Source organism: Phodopus roborovskii, unplaced genomic scaffold (genome assembly GCF_943737965.1).
Source record: "Phodopus roborovskii unplaced genomic scaffold, PHOROB, whole genome shotgun sequence".
Taxonomy (NCBI): Eukaryota; Metazoa; Chordata; class Mammalia; order Rodentia; family Cricetidae; genus Phodopus; species Phodopus roborovskii.
Genome location: NW_026126480.1, coordinates 37,723,861 through 37,737,948, shown reverse-complemented (window position 1 = coordinate 37,737,948; position 14,088 = coordinate 37,723,861). Strand labels below are relative to the sequence as shown.

The following is a 14,088-nucleotide window of genomic DNA, read 5'->3' as shown; positions in this document are numbered from 1 at the left end:
TTGAACTTACAGGAGGAATGGATGCTGGGGAAGCTTTTGCGGCCCTCGGACACCAGGTCAGGGTCACCTGTGCAGTGCATCTCTGAGTTCATCACCCCATCTGGAAAGCAGCGGTAAAAGAAATCGGGACGAGGTCTACAAAAGACACCATGGACATTTTCAATATACAACGCTGCCATCACAATGAGCCCCAAGCAGATCCCTCCTCCTCACAGCCCCCGCCCCTCTGCAAGCCCCTTCTGTCATCCACAACAGGAGTTTCCCTAGAAAACCCCGAATACAGTTGCTGGGGGAAATCTCAGGCTTTGGGGGCAGAAAGATCTGAATTGGAGCCAGTTTTACAGCCTTAGGGAGGTCTCAGCCTTTCCCAGTCCACATCTATAAAAGGGAGAAATCAACACCTGACTAAAGGTGAGGTCTTGAACATTAAGTAGGGGGACTTCCTGGACACCAAAGCATGGTATCAGCAGAAGAGAAAGGACTTCCTATCTTGATCTATTGCTACACCAAGCTAGACCCTGCCTCCAGTTTCTGAGAGTCCAGGACATGACATCCCTACATGTCAAATTTTGGTGGCCAGTTGCCTTTCCTCAAGCAGTGGATCTCAACTTGGCTGGGAAACTTGACAATTCAGCTGCACAGTATGAGTTCATAGACCCAGGCTGGTGTCTCTGGCTTAAGGCAGGAGTGAGACAGAGATCTCTAGAGGGAAGAAGTGTGACTCTGGCCCTGCAGCCAAGCCTTCCAGAGCAACCACAGCTAACATTAACTTATTCTTGAGTGTAGATACAGTGCCTGGCACTGCACATTCATCACACCATATAATGCCTATGACAATCCTTAAGGCAGGACCAGGGGTCTAAAGGAGATGACACTCCTGCCATGACCACTCATGATCAGTAAGTGACAAACACAAGCTGGGAGCCCCAGAAAATGGAATCCTGTGCCCAACATTTGGCCCCATGTTGGAATGTTCTACTAACATAAGGATTCTAGTGTGGTTATGTGCCGGTTCACTATTCTGCAGCAAATCTACTAATATTTCTGTATATATGTGTATAACATGAGTGAGGCTTGCTAATGCTGTAAGCACATCTCCCTTGCACACTGAGTCACGGCTATCATATACAGACTCATACACTAAGCCTCCTAGCTCTGGAATCTAGGTAAGATGCCTCTGATCTAACAGACCTGCTCCTGTGCTGTCTTTTCAGACCCAGGCAGAGTTCCTCCAATGTGGTTGTCCACCTATTCAACCAGAACCTAAGGGGTGAGGCCCTAGAATCAACACTTTATCTGGGTCCCAAGTCAAGCTAAGCACAGAGGGATCTGGAGGGTCATCCCAGTACAGAGTCTTTCATTAGCCCAGATTTACCCATTTTCCACTCCTTGATGCCTAGCAACCTGTACCATGCCTATAATTTACAAATGCTGAGGTTATAAATGGAATCTCATTTGTTCAAGGCCAGGAGTAGTAGTCAGAGCTCGAGTGAGCTGTAGTATTGAGAGGCCTTTGGGCTTCTCATCTCTGCAGAGACCGACTCTCTACCAAAGCAGCCAGAGGAGGGGGAAAACAAATGGAAACTAGAAATCATTTCTCAGGAGCAGTAAGGAAAATGTGTCATAAAGCCAGGTTTGAAATGCCAACCTATACATCTCATCTCAAAGAAAACAATACATAAGTGATCTTATTAATTTGTTAAAGGCCAAAACTGACAAGCACATAAGGCTGGCCAGGTGCTGGAACAACAGTGAAAATGCCAATAGCAGGCTTTGGCCAAGTATAGTGTGGTCAGCCAGCCAGTGGACACTCTTACCGGTGAACTCATCCTAAAATAATGAGTTCATAATTCAAAGGAAAGAAACAATCTGTACTGAAGGTCAGAAATTTCAGCAGGGCAACAATTTAAGGGAAAATTGGACATCTTAGAATCTGTCCTACCCAGTGTCCTCTGGCCATGGTTCCCATACACATGAACTTTCTAGTAAAAACCATCATTTGTTTCCTCTTGGAACTTACCTTCCCACTATTAATTTAATAGTGTTTGTGCAGACTCCATTCAAAGCAAGAGCCAAGGACACCGCTATAAAACAAAACCAACAAACAGGGGGGAGGAAAGCCAGTTGGATCTCATATTAAAATATCATCATCAGTATAACTACCACCATCATCATTAACACCATTATCATCATCACCATCAACACACCATTACCACCATTATCATCATCACCACTATCATCACCCATCACCATTGTAACCATCACCATCATTATGACCATCAGCCATCACAATCATTTTCATCGCAACTATCATCATCATTGCCACCTATAATTACACTTAGTTTATGACCACAGAGTTGTTAAATAATACGTTAGAAACACAATGAAGCTTTGTTGCTAGGGCAAATATAATTGGGGCAGGACTATGGAGGCTCTCTCATAAAATGCCACATTCTTATGGCATGAAATCTTTCCTTCTGGACCAGAATTTTCAGCCTCACAAACAAGCCCATCCATCACTTCATAGCCTGATATAAACAGATTTAATGCAACAGCGTGTAGAATTTCTTTTACTCATAGAAAGACACGTAACTTTTTTTTTTATTTCCTCCTGCCAATCTCCTCAGACATAATTTGAATCAGAGAAGCTGCCAGAATCCTTCTGAACAGCAGGACAGCCTCGCAAGGTCTCTGTCATCCCTGACCCATCACTTGTCAACAGCTGTCCATCATTGTTTCCAAGAAGACTAGGAGTCTAGGTAACTTTTGTCATCTAAACCAGCAAGAACTTCTAGAATACATTATTTTAAAATATACAGCCCAGGGACCTTCTCTAAGCATCCTGGAAACCTGCTAGATAAGGGGCAGACCAAACAAAAGGGGTTGCAACATGAATCAGCACCCTTTTGTACAAAAACCTTGACCCTCCCTCCTACAGAGTGTTAAGAGGACTGAAGAGGTACAGTCATTACTGTCACTAAGATGAAGGTCAAATAAATGTCTTACATAAGCAACAGAGACTCAGAGAGGCCCTCTCTTTGTTGAGTAATAAAGCACATAAGCTGCCATTTCTCTTTGGCAAATATTAACTCCTCGATACCAGCAGAGACTCGTGTAAGATGGGCACAGTGGAGGGGCATTTTGGGGAAGGACCTTCCTCCAGTGACTCGTTATCATCAGGGAGATAGGTGAGTTACTCTATAAGCAGAAAGTGCTGTGGCATAGCCATCATAGCCACCAGGGCACACATGACTGAGATGAAGACAACGCCACCTGCTTTTAGCAGGTTGTAAGAAACAGAAAGAATGGTCAAGGTTGGGATGAAAAGGAAAAGGAAACACATGAGTGGTGATGGAGCATTCCTGGATGTTTTTGAATGGAGTGGGAAAAGGCACAGGTCCCCGTTGGAGAGCTAAACGTGAGTCAGTATCACAGTACTGTCATCAAAATGTCAAATGTGCAACCTGGGGTATAGACTGGCTCTGAGTGTGGAGAACGTGGGCAGGTCCAGTGACTACAGTCTTTACTTGAAGATCTTTCCTGCCAGAAATGCCAGCCTCCTTCTCTCCCACAAGCTCAGGGCAGAGGTGAGAGGCCTCTTTTGCAGAAGAGAGAGAATCCCCTATCCCTGTCTTGGCTGAATTCTCCCAGAGAGTCCTGACAACAAACCAACTGTGAGATCGCATAGAAGTGACAGTGGTGGGCTTTTCCCTGTTAGGGCTGGCCCTGCTATGCTTTCTAGGGGAGCTGCACTCCTTCCTCTCCTGGGAGCATGGCCTCAGTGCAGATAAGCCATCTGTGGGCAGGCATCACTGGCTGATCTCTCATTGTCCCACATGCATCTTAGTGGACTTCATGTACAGCTCCATTGATCCAGAGCCCAATACACCCCATGCACACTTGGGGCTGAGTGGGATTGTAGATAGTGCTGTCTTTCCAAAGGTTTGAGGTAAGTGAGGTAGAAAATACCAGCAAATGCACTGTATGATCCAAATGCCTGAAAGAGACAGAGAAGGATGGGATGCTAGAGTGATGACATTTGGGAGTGTGGGAGTTGCTTCAGCATTCTGGAAGCATATGGGACTGATTAATTTTTATCTGAGTGGTAGTTTGACAGGGTAGTGATGAGAGGGCATCAACATGACAGGGTGCTGATGCAGGGACCTTTCATGAGGTATCTATTCCAATGTTCCTCATTCTCTAGAATGAAGGCTGGGCTCTGAAGGGATGCAAAGGCAGGAGAAAGCACAGCCCCAGGCAAGAGGACTTGCTCACTAACAAGAGCCCCATAGCTGGAACCCATGTGGTGTTTTCACAGCATCTGATGGTACGATTTTTGACTGATGGATCAGAAACACAAACAAGACTGGCTGATAAAGAAATTCAAAGTGGCATGTCCTACAGGTTGGCTTGCTAGGGGCTAGTTTTGAGGGTATGATGGGTTATGGGCATGCCAGAGGATTTGAGAGCTTTCCTGTTGTTTTTTGTAGTTTTAAGCAGCCAAGTACTCTAGTCTTTCCATAACAGAGTTCCTGGCTATTCTATAACCTGAATACCTACAAGCTGGATGCTACACAGAGAAATCACTGCCATTCTTGTCTGTATGTAGCAAAGGGGAACACTTTGGGCTTGGGTGTAAGTGCCTGGGTTAAAATCTTCTACATGCCCTCACTAGAGAATGGCATGACTACTTACCTCCGCTCCATGAAAGAGTTCTGAATTCCAGGCTTGGTTTAAAAAAATCTAGTTTTCTGATTTTGAAGTTTAAGGTCGACCTTCCTGCCTCCAAATCTTCCTAAAGCAGGGTTGTTTGCAACCTCTGTGCACACTGCTGGCTTTTCATCATTTTCTGGACAGGAACTCATTGATTTGGGCAAACAGAACAGCCAATGATTCCTTTTTAGTTACTGTATAAGAGGCAGAGTATGGTGCTCAATTTTAAAGCATCACCCTAAGGGAGATTTAGCTGGGAATGAAAATATCTAGAGGAGGTAGCTAGGGCTGCTTAGAGATGTCACAGGAACACAATTCCATAGCCAGCAGTAAACTGTAGCCATAACCATGACAGCCATTCTTTCCCACAGTCATTTATCTTGGGACTCTATATGAGGTAGAAACTACAATATAAAGTGAAGTGAAAGGATTCTCAAACCAACAAAGAGGGTGCCCAATAGGATGCTCTAAGGACCACAGTAATAGCCATCCAATACTGCCCTGTCACTAAAGCCAGGTATGGTAAGGTACCAATGCCCCTCCCTCCATGAAAATGCTTAAAACTTTTTGTCATCACAGCCAAAGAAGCCAAGGCTATGTGACCAAACTCTCAGTCTACAGGTCAGCATCCTGGAGCACATACCTGACCTGAGAGAGCAAGCATGTAATCACAGGCAGGCCAGAGTCAAGAAGGCTTTGCTTTCAGCCTGGAGAAACAACTGACTCAAAGTCTCCAACTAGGAGACTGGGAGCAAGAAGCAGAGTGAAAATATGGGGTGGCCAACAGAGCTGAGCAGTCAGATGTGTAAGTACAAAGTAGCACTGCTGTGAGTCACTGTGAGTCCATGCACCACTGTGAGCCCATGCAGTACTGTGAGCCCATGCACCACTGTGAGTTCATGCATCATTGTGAGTCCATGCACCGCTGTGAGCCCATGCACTGCTGTGAGCCCATGCACCACTGTGAGTCCATGAACCACTGTGAGTTCATGCATCATTGTGAGTTCATGCACCGCTGTGAGGCCATGCACTGCTGTGAGCCCATGCACCACTGTGAGTCCATGCACCACTGTGAGTTCATGCATCATTGTGAGTTCATGCACCGCTGTGAGCCCATGCACTGCTGTGAGCCCATGCACCACTGTGAGTTCATGCATCATTGTGAGTCCATGCACCGCTGTGAGCCCATGCACTGCTGTGAGCCCATGCACCACTGTGAGTTCATGCATCATTGTGAGTCCATGCACCACTGTGAGCCCATGCACTGCTGTGAGCCTATGCACCGCTGTGAGCCTATGGCCCACAGGAAGCAAAGGACTGGGGCAGAAGAAACCACATTCAGGCTGGAGAGGAGACAGGAAGTAGAAGGACATGAGGGAAGGTATATTTCATTTCAGACAGAGTTGGTCATGAGCTCTTGACATTCATTCCAGCTCGTTCCCCACTGCAGCCCCATGGAGAACTGCTCTGATAACCCCTCCTTTTCTTGGAGTTGACATGATTGCTTATTTTAGCTCTGTCTTTAAACCCATTATTTATTTGAGCTCATCTGAAAGGGAAACGTAACATTATTCTTTTCAACTAGACAGACTTAACTAAAACTTGGTTACATAAAACTGGCCTCTATTCTTCATCCTTTAGACACACACTCTGCCTCATTCATACTCCCTCCCTAAGAAAAGAGAGGAGTGTCATGCTACGATTTAAGTCAATAAGCCCAGTAGTTAACAAACACATCCTATAGTGAGGAACCTCAGTTTCCAGACTCACCACCACAGAGGATGGGAAGTTCACAGAGTATACGAAACCCAAGATTGGGGATGAAGGTCTAGATAAGAGATTTAGACTTAGGTTAAATTACCTTGATTGCTAAAATAGCCCAGTAGGATTCTCCCCCCCCCCCCCGTGTGTGTGTGTGTGTGTGTGTGTGTGTGTGTGTGTGTGATCCATGCACATGCAGGTACACTGGGCACCTTCTGAGAATCCCTACTTGTGAGTGTCCTTTACTTCACATTGATTCAACACCTTTTAAGCTTAACTTGTCTTATTTTTCCAGAGTTTAATTTTGACCAAAGGAAAAGAAATCAGTTGGGTGTAAATGAGTTTTTTTTTTTCAAATGTGATTATCTAATTAAGATCATTCCCAGTCCCTGAAGCAAGAAGTGTGAATACTCTACCTAAGAAGGCTTCCTTAATTTCAGTCTTGTCTGTCCGCCGGATAATTTTCACCACACAAATAACAGCCAAGGGTGTGAGGAAAGAAATTGCCTGGAAGAAACAACAAATAATTCCTCATGAGGACTCTGATTTGCTTCAGATGTGGCAATTCATAATTAGTTCCAGTTAACTTCAACTCACTAGTTAAAGGACCTTACTGAATTGACCTTAAACAAAGGAGGGCAACTTGTCTATATGGAGCAAAATCACGGACTTGGGAAACTGAAGGTCTGAGTGCATGTTCTAATTGATTTGTAACTGCTAGGAGCCACGTTTAAAGTGGGAGCTTTTTAAAGAGTAAAGAATAGTGTATATATGATAGTTCATCAGCACCAGTCAACCCTGGACTCCACCCCTATGTGTGCGTGGGGAGGGGGGAGGTGAGACATAAGAGGGCAGGCCTTCTTTGTTTTGTTTTGTTGGTTGGTTTTCTTGTTTTGTTTTGTTTTGGGGGGTTTTGTTTATTTTGGTTTGGTTTTGGTTTCTCTGTATTGCTTTGGAGACTGTCCTGGAACTATCTCTGCAGACCAGGCTGGCCTTGGACTCATAGAGATCCACCTGCCTCTGCCTCCCAAGTGCTGGGATTAAAGGAGTACACCACCAATGCCCAGTGAGGGTAGGCCTTCTTAATAAGAGTCAATTAACTCGTTCCCTTGTGGAGTTCTTCTACTGAGTATCTTTTTGTTTTTGTTGTTGTTGTGTTGTCTTGGTTAGAAGTGAGTCCACTCGTACAAATTCTTCCTCCAGCTTCACAAGATGTAGAATCCCCTGGAAGTCAAGCCTCTGGATATGTTTATAATGGAGTTTCTAGATTGGATTAATTCATGTAGGAAAACACAATCTAACTGTGAGTAGTACATTCTGTGAATACGGTCCCAGACAGAATGACAAACAGAAAGAGGCTGAATTCCAGCACTCATTTCTCTCTTTGCTTCCTAACTCGGATGCAATATGACCAGCCACCTCTGGATTCTACTGAAATGACTTCCCCATGATTGTAGTCTGTATCCCCTTAGACTAGAAGCCAAAATAAATTTGTTCTTTCTTAAGTTACTACTTGCCAGCTATTTGGTTATAGCAACAAGGAAAGTAATTAAGGTATCATCTACCTAAATCCACACTGGAATTAAGCTGGTGGGTTCCACATGCAACCAGGCTCATTAAAAAGCACTGTATGAGGCAGTTCCTGTATTAGGAATATTTAGGGCCCATGATGGCTCTGAGACAACTTCTTGTGTTTGGTGATAGCCCTGGGGACAGACAGATTATAAGTTACAAGCATGGTCTTCTTAGGTCAGTTTTCTGCATCCCTTATGGAGTTTCTTTAACTACTGTGGCCACCAGGAGGAAAGGTATCTACTTAGTTCTTCATACATAACATCTCAGGACAAGTGACTGGATGGACCAAACACTGCATCAATCTGTAAGTGATGGGAAGGGGCTGGTAACTATGGAGTCCTTATGTTCCCACTTAGGAATTCTTCAGTGTACTCAGATGAGATGCCACTTTTCACAGAGGGGCTTCCTGATAGGACAAAGTCATAAATGTATATGACCATGACCTTTCAGAACAGGCTCTTTCCATTTCAAGCAATTACTTTGGGGACTCATCTTTGGTTTCTGCCTTCAGAGACAGCTTATGAGACACCAGAAGACCTTACTTCTTATTTGTCATCATGGCTTTGTGACCATGAGAAGTATTAACTGGTTAGGGGTTGTGCCTTCATTAGTTATGGCTCTGGATGACATGGGCTTTGAAAAACAAATGATGGTGCCTGGAAGTCAACTGCTCATATCTGAATAGCTTCAGAGCTTGCTGACATGCTGATATACTTGTATGACCAGTGTAGGAACCAAGGAGCATATTTTGCTTTTATTTTTTAACAAGTATTCAAATGATCCTGATGATGCTAATTGAGAAACAGGTCTAAACATTCAGATCCTGAAAACCAATGCCCAGAGTATCACCTTCTAACAGCCAAGACCACAGTCAAGGCTCAAGAATCCTTTTTTACTCCAAATGTAAGTGTCAAGCTCAGCTGCTTAATTATTTCCCATCCCTTAAAGCCCTGGGTATAGTGCATGCCAGGTGTTCCCAAAGAGGAGAGGGCAACTCACCAAATAGTGACCTATAAAGACAACAACAAAAGTCAAGCCTCAATAGAATAACACAGAACAGAAGAAAGTGTTAAGAGACAACCCTAACCAACATGCTCCCACATGTGTAGGCAGAAATAAAACTCCAAATAAAATACAAGGCCCTAAAGGCTGGTAAAGGGGATTTTAAAGTAAGACATTTTGGCCCAATAAGGGATAGGTAACAAACATGCAGGCTCACAGCCAAGAGTGAGAGCTAGGGAGTCACTAGGGCCTGATGACAAAGGACTTTCTTTAAACATCATTCTCTGACACAGTTCTTTTGTTGTTAATTAGGTCTCCTTCCTTCTGCCTCTGCCAAGACAAACCTTCATTGTATCCATTCTGAAACTTTCCCAAGTAGGTGCTATTTGGGATCATATTTATGACCACCAATCACCTACTTACTAAGCTAGTACTAAGCACAGGGTGGGGGGCAGAGACAGTTCAGTTTCCTCACTTCAAGAGCTCAAGAAAAGGACTCCAACCTGACAGAGTGCCAAGTACTGTCTCCTAACAGAAGTATCTGTGGATAACTGCAGGACGTGATCTCTCCTATGTCCTAGCAACACTGGGGGCACTAGTCTCATGCCCTTGTCCTGGCCACGTACAGTGGTTTGGATAAATGTCCTGTATCAGTAGTCCTCAACTTGTGGGTCCATATTTTGATGGTCTTAAGAACTGAGATACCACTCAGTGGCAAAATTACAGTTATAAAGCAACAATGAAAATAAATATATGGTTGGAGGTTCCTAAGGCAGTCAGAAATACATGACTTCCAATTGTCACGATCCACAGGTTGGGAAGCACTGTGCTATGGTAGTCTCATGCATTTGAATACTTGTTCCCAGCTGAGAGCAACATCTGGGAAAGCTTTGGTGGTGTGCTGGAAGGGTTTTGTGGTTTGGAAAGCTACACATCATTCCTTTCCTGCTTCTGCTTTAAGATGTAAGTTCATAGGGAGCAGAGAGCCCAACACAGAGCAGAGATACATCTATATTTACCATTCCCTACCCGTCTGTTACCTGACGCTCCACCATATCCCCAAATGAACATAACATGTATCCAGAGTATACCATGGAGTACAAGAATCTCATACGAGATTGAAGTGTGAACCACAAGAACCCACCTGACCCGAGTAGAGAATACTGGTCAAAGGAAGAAGGTTGAAAGCCTGAAAGAACAGAACTTCCCAGGCATCTTGCCCAAGCAATATATGAGCACTGTCTTCAAGTGGATTCCCATCTTGTATACCCACCAGTGAATATCACATAGGAAATGAATGCCCTCAGTGTCCAGATGCTATTCCATCTAGAAATAGGGTCCTCCTCAATACTGCTGCAGAGCACTAGACTATCCCAGATGTATCTAGGAAAGGCCAGGCTTGGAGCAGCTTATCTGTAAAGGAAAGGCGGGGGGGGGGGGTATGACCACAGCAGGAAAGTTTAACAGTGAAGAATTACAGTTCAAAACATCCCAATGTCAGGATTCTAGCTGGTGAGGAGGACACCAAGGCTCACTCACATCACAACACAGGGCCAAAGTGCCTACAGCTCTGGCACTTTACATAAAAGTGGGTGGGGAAGCATTTTTAAAGACAACTCAAACACACACAGACACCCAGAAAAGGCCCTGCTTTGGGTAAACAATAGCAATCTGTCACCAAAGGAAGGGCCATCAAAGACTTAAAAAGAGAGTACAAATTAAACTGTCTATCACCAGCAAAGTATGTCTCTCCCCTTCCATCCTCTCCCTGAACAGACTAGTTCCTATCCTCCTTAAAAGCATCCCAGAATAGGAAACCATCCTAGCACATTATCACAGTGACAGGAAGATTCTGGGAAATGAAATCAGGTGAGTTCTGGACACAACCAGAAGAGACAAAGAAAACGAGTTGGGTGTTTCCTTGAAAGACAAGGGGAAAATGTGTGCGGATGCTCTTCTCAGTCTCCCATTTGAGGCCAAGCTGCTCTTCAAGGGGTTTCCCAGCAGTGCTTAACTGCCCAGTTGATGACTGTGTCTGAGCTAAAACAGAAGCCACGTGGTACTCAGCCCTGCATCTCTACTGCCCAGTCCTGGACTTGGCCCACAGCAGATACTTTATCACTGCCTGGGTGTGAGGAATAACAATAATAATCATTAATCTGAAGGCATCCACCATCTGGCCTTCCCTGCCTCCTCTGCCCCCTCACCTTATAGATACCTCCCCCGCCCAATAAACTCTGACTCAATGGGCCTACATGGCTTTGATCTCCCACTTTGGAGGACTTTAATGTCTGCATTTTCTATGTGTCACATGATGGCACCACCTCTCCATCTTACCTAAATCCAAATGGTGGCATCAGAGTATCAGGGCTTCTCAGTGTTCTGAGAGGGACTGTTCTAGCTTCTAACAGTTGCCTGCTTTCCTGTTGCCCTTGTGGACTGCACTGACTCCTGTAGCCAAATGAACGTGCTTCATCAACCAGTATCAACCAAGTAAAAGGCTGAACTTGTTTCCTTACAAGGATAGAGGGTGTGTCAGTGTGCAAAGAGGCAAACGCATGTTTATTCTCCAAAACTCACAGCACTGAAGGGCCTTTCTGCATCTCACCCAAACCACTGGCACTAAGCAAATTGTTTCACCCCACTTGTGTCTGTAGCCAGAATATTTGTGGCATCTGCATCTAGTCTTCAAAACAATCCATTGTTCATAAATCTAGGCCAGTGCCACACATTTCTCTCAATGTCCCATATGAACATTCATCTCCAAATTGCATTTACAGCACATGAAATGTAAAACCCTGGGAAGAATGGGTCTGAGTGATAAACAGATGTTTTCCCCTAATTGTGCTATGAAATCATTAGCCACACACTGGTTCCTTCATATCTAGGATTTATTGAGTTAGGATGGAATTGGAAAAAGATCTTATTGTAATATGTGAGTATTTGTTATGCCTTACTGCCAACCAACCTTAATAGTTCACTTTGTCTAAGATTTACAGAAATCTATTTTATTTTCCAAGCTGAAAAGTAATTATTAAAAGCAACTGTAATAACACCTGAATGCTCATGCAGTATAGAAGGCATTTCCATTTGCAGATATGAATACCTTTCTAACCATAGTTATTTAAAGTTTTCCTATGTGAATTCAAGGGTTTTTTTTCCGAATACTCTCATGTGTATTGTGAATGTTCTGGAATAGTAACTGTAATCCCCAGAAGCACAGGCACAATGGTGGGTCAACAGGAATCGCCTTCAAGCCACTAGGCAGCCCATCTGAAAGTTTTGCTATTGTTTCTGGTGGAGGGAATATATGATTGCTTCTTTTGTTACTTAACAGCTCAGTGGCAATGTTCCAAGAGCGGCTGAGCATCAGTAAGGAGTTCCTGATGCTCTGGAACATCCAATGCAGTCTCAAGGTGGTCATTGACCTCCAGAGTCGGATTACTTGGATCAGACATTGTCACTCACCAGCCTGTGTGGCTTCAGGGAAATTCCCTCACCTCTCTGGAAGGCACTTCTGATCCTGAAAGCTTTGGCTAGTAATGAACCCATCCTCTCTAACACAGGCTTGGACTATATGAGGTATCCTTTCCAGAAGGCCCTGGCACATAGGAAAGGAATGGTAAAAGACTATAATTGCCACGTGGTAAGAGAAGGAGGTAAAAATAATCTCTATATCCACCAGCTCTTGAGTGTTTGTTCCTTCATTCTAGGAGGCACAGACAACATCTAGTGATTAGCATACGAGGTAGGCTTTTTGATTTTGTATGTGACATACACATGCATATTTATGTTGGTGTGTGTGGGGAGGTATACACATATGTGTGTATAGCATGTCTAGAGGTCTCTAGTTGAAGTTGGATGTCTTCCTCATCCTCAATGGTACATCGCCGTATATACTGAGGCAGGGTCCCATACTTGAACCTAGAACACACTGGTTTGCCTAGACTAGCTTCCATGCTTGCTGAGGATTGCTTGTTTCTGCCCTCCATGTGCTAGGATTACAGGCTGGTCGCCACATCAGCATTTACATGGGTTCAGGGTATCTGAACTCCGGTCCTCACATGCGGCAAATACTTCACCCAATGAGCCACACTCCCCAGGCTACCACAGAGTCATCTTGTCAGTGGTCAACAACTGCCCAGGCCAAACTAGACACATGGTTAACAAAGCTCCCTACATTGATTTCCAGGCTTATCCTACAAGGAGAAGGGACAGGGAATTCTTGTCACTAGCTTCCTGTCTGCCTTTACTACTCTGTCACTATGTGGAAACACTCAATATAACTTGGGTGAGCAAGTCTTTTCTTCTTCCAAAGTATTAAACAATCACAATTTCTCAAGTAAGCAACCAGTGTCCATCTTGATATGGAAGGACAGGCTATGTTGCTCTTGATTTAAAGTTGACTACTGTCCTCAACAGGGGTTGGAACAGTGAAGATCAAAGCCCATTTGGCTTGTAGTCTGGATAGTGAGCATATGAGCCACTAAAGCACGGTACTTACAAACATGAGGCGCGTAGGTATGTTGTCTGACTGCACCAATGGATTTTTATAGAGCCAGATCTCTTCCGGCTGGATGACTCTCTGGAATGGATCCAAAAACTCTGTAAAACTGAAACAAAACAAAGAAAAGGACATGAAAGCTGAGCATTCAGCTGCTGTGGACAGACCCTGGGAGGCCACTTCTGCATACCCTTAGGAGAATCTTCCAGACTTCTGGGAGGGGTAGAAACAGTCCCCCAGTGATGGTTCTCAGCCAGGTCCAACTGGACAAAGCCAAAGAGACACTGAGACTGTAGAGTCCTCTGTCACCCCTGGAAGCAAGGACTCATTTTGCTAAGGAAACAGCTTTGTAACTGTTTTACAAAGACTCCAAGAACTCAGGCTCCTAATGTGAGCTGAAAGCTCAAGTGCCACACAAGGGCTCATGAAGGGTCAAGGCCAGGCCAGCAGCACAGCTTCTGAGGACAAAATGGGTCTGAGACGGGAGTGGACAGAGACTCAGCAGGCTCCCTTGACCTACCCAGGGGACTGGA

General features: G+C 44.5%; 1 protein-coding gene across 2 annotated transcripts in view; it reads right to left on the bottom strand.

The window, feature by feature from the left end:
* The window catches only part of Plpp4 (phospholipid phosphatase 4), a 126,342-nt gene that overhangs the window by 61,005 nt on the left and 51,249 nt on the right, over positions 1-14,088 (bottom strand). For both annotated transcript variants that reach the window (XM_051193139.1, XM_051193138.1), the window contains exons 2-5: positions 13,556-13,664; positions 6,891-6,981; positions 2,021-2,084; positions 11-135 (exon numbers count right to left, since the gene is read on the bottom strand). In XM_051193139.1, coding sequence (XP_051049096.1) covers positions 11-135; positions 2,021-2,084; positions 6,891-6,981; positions 13,556-13,664 — 389 coding nt within the window. The remainder of the gene's footprint in view (positions 1-10; positions 136-2,020; positions 2,085-6,890; positions 6,982-13,555; positions 13,665-14,088) is intronic.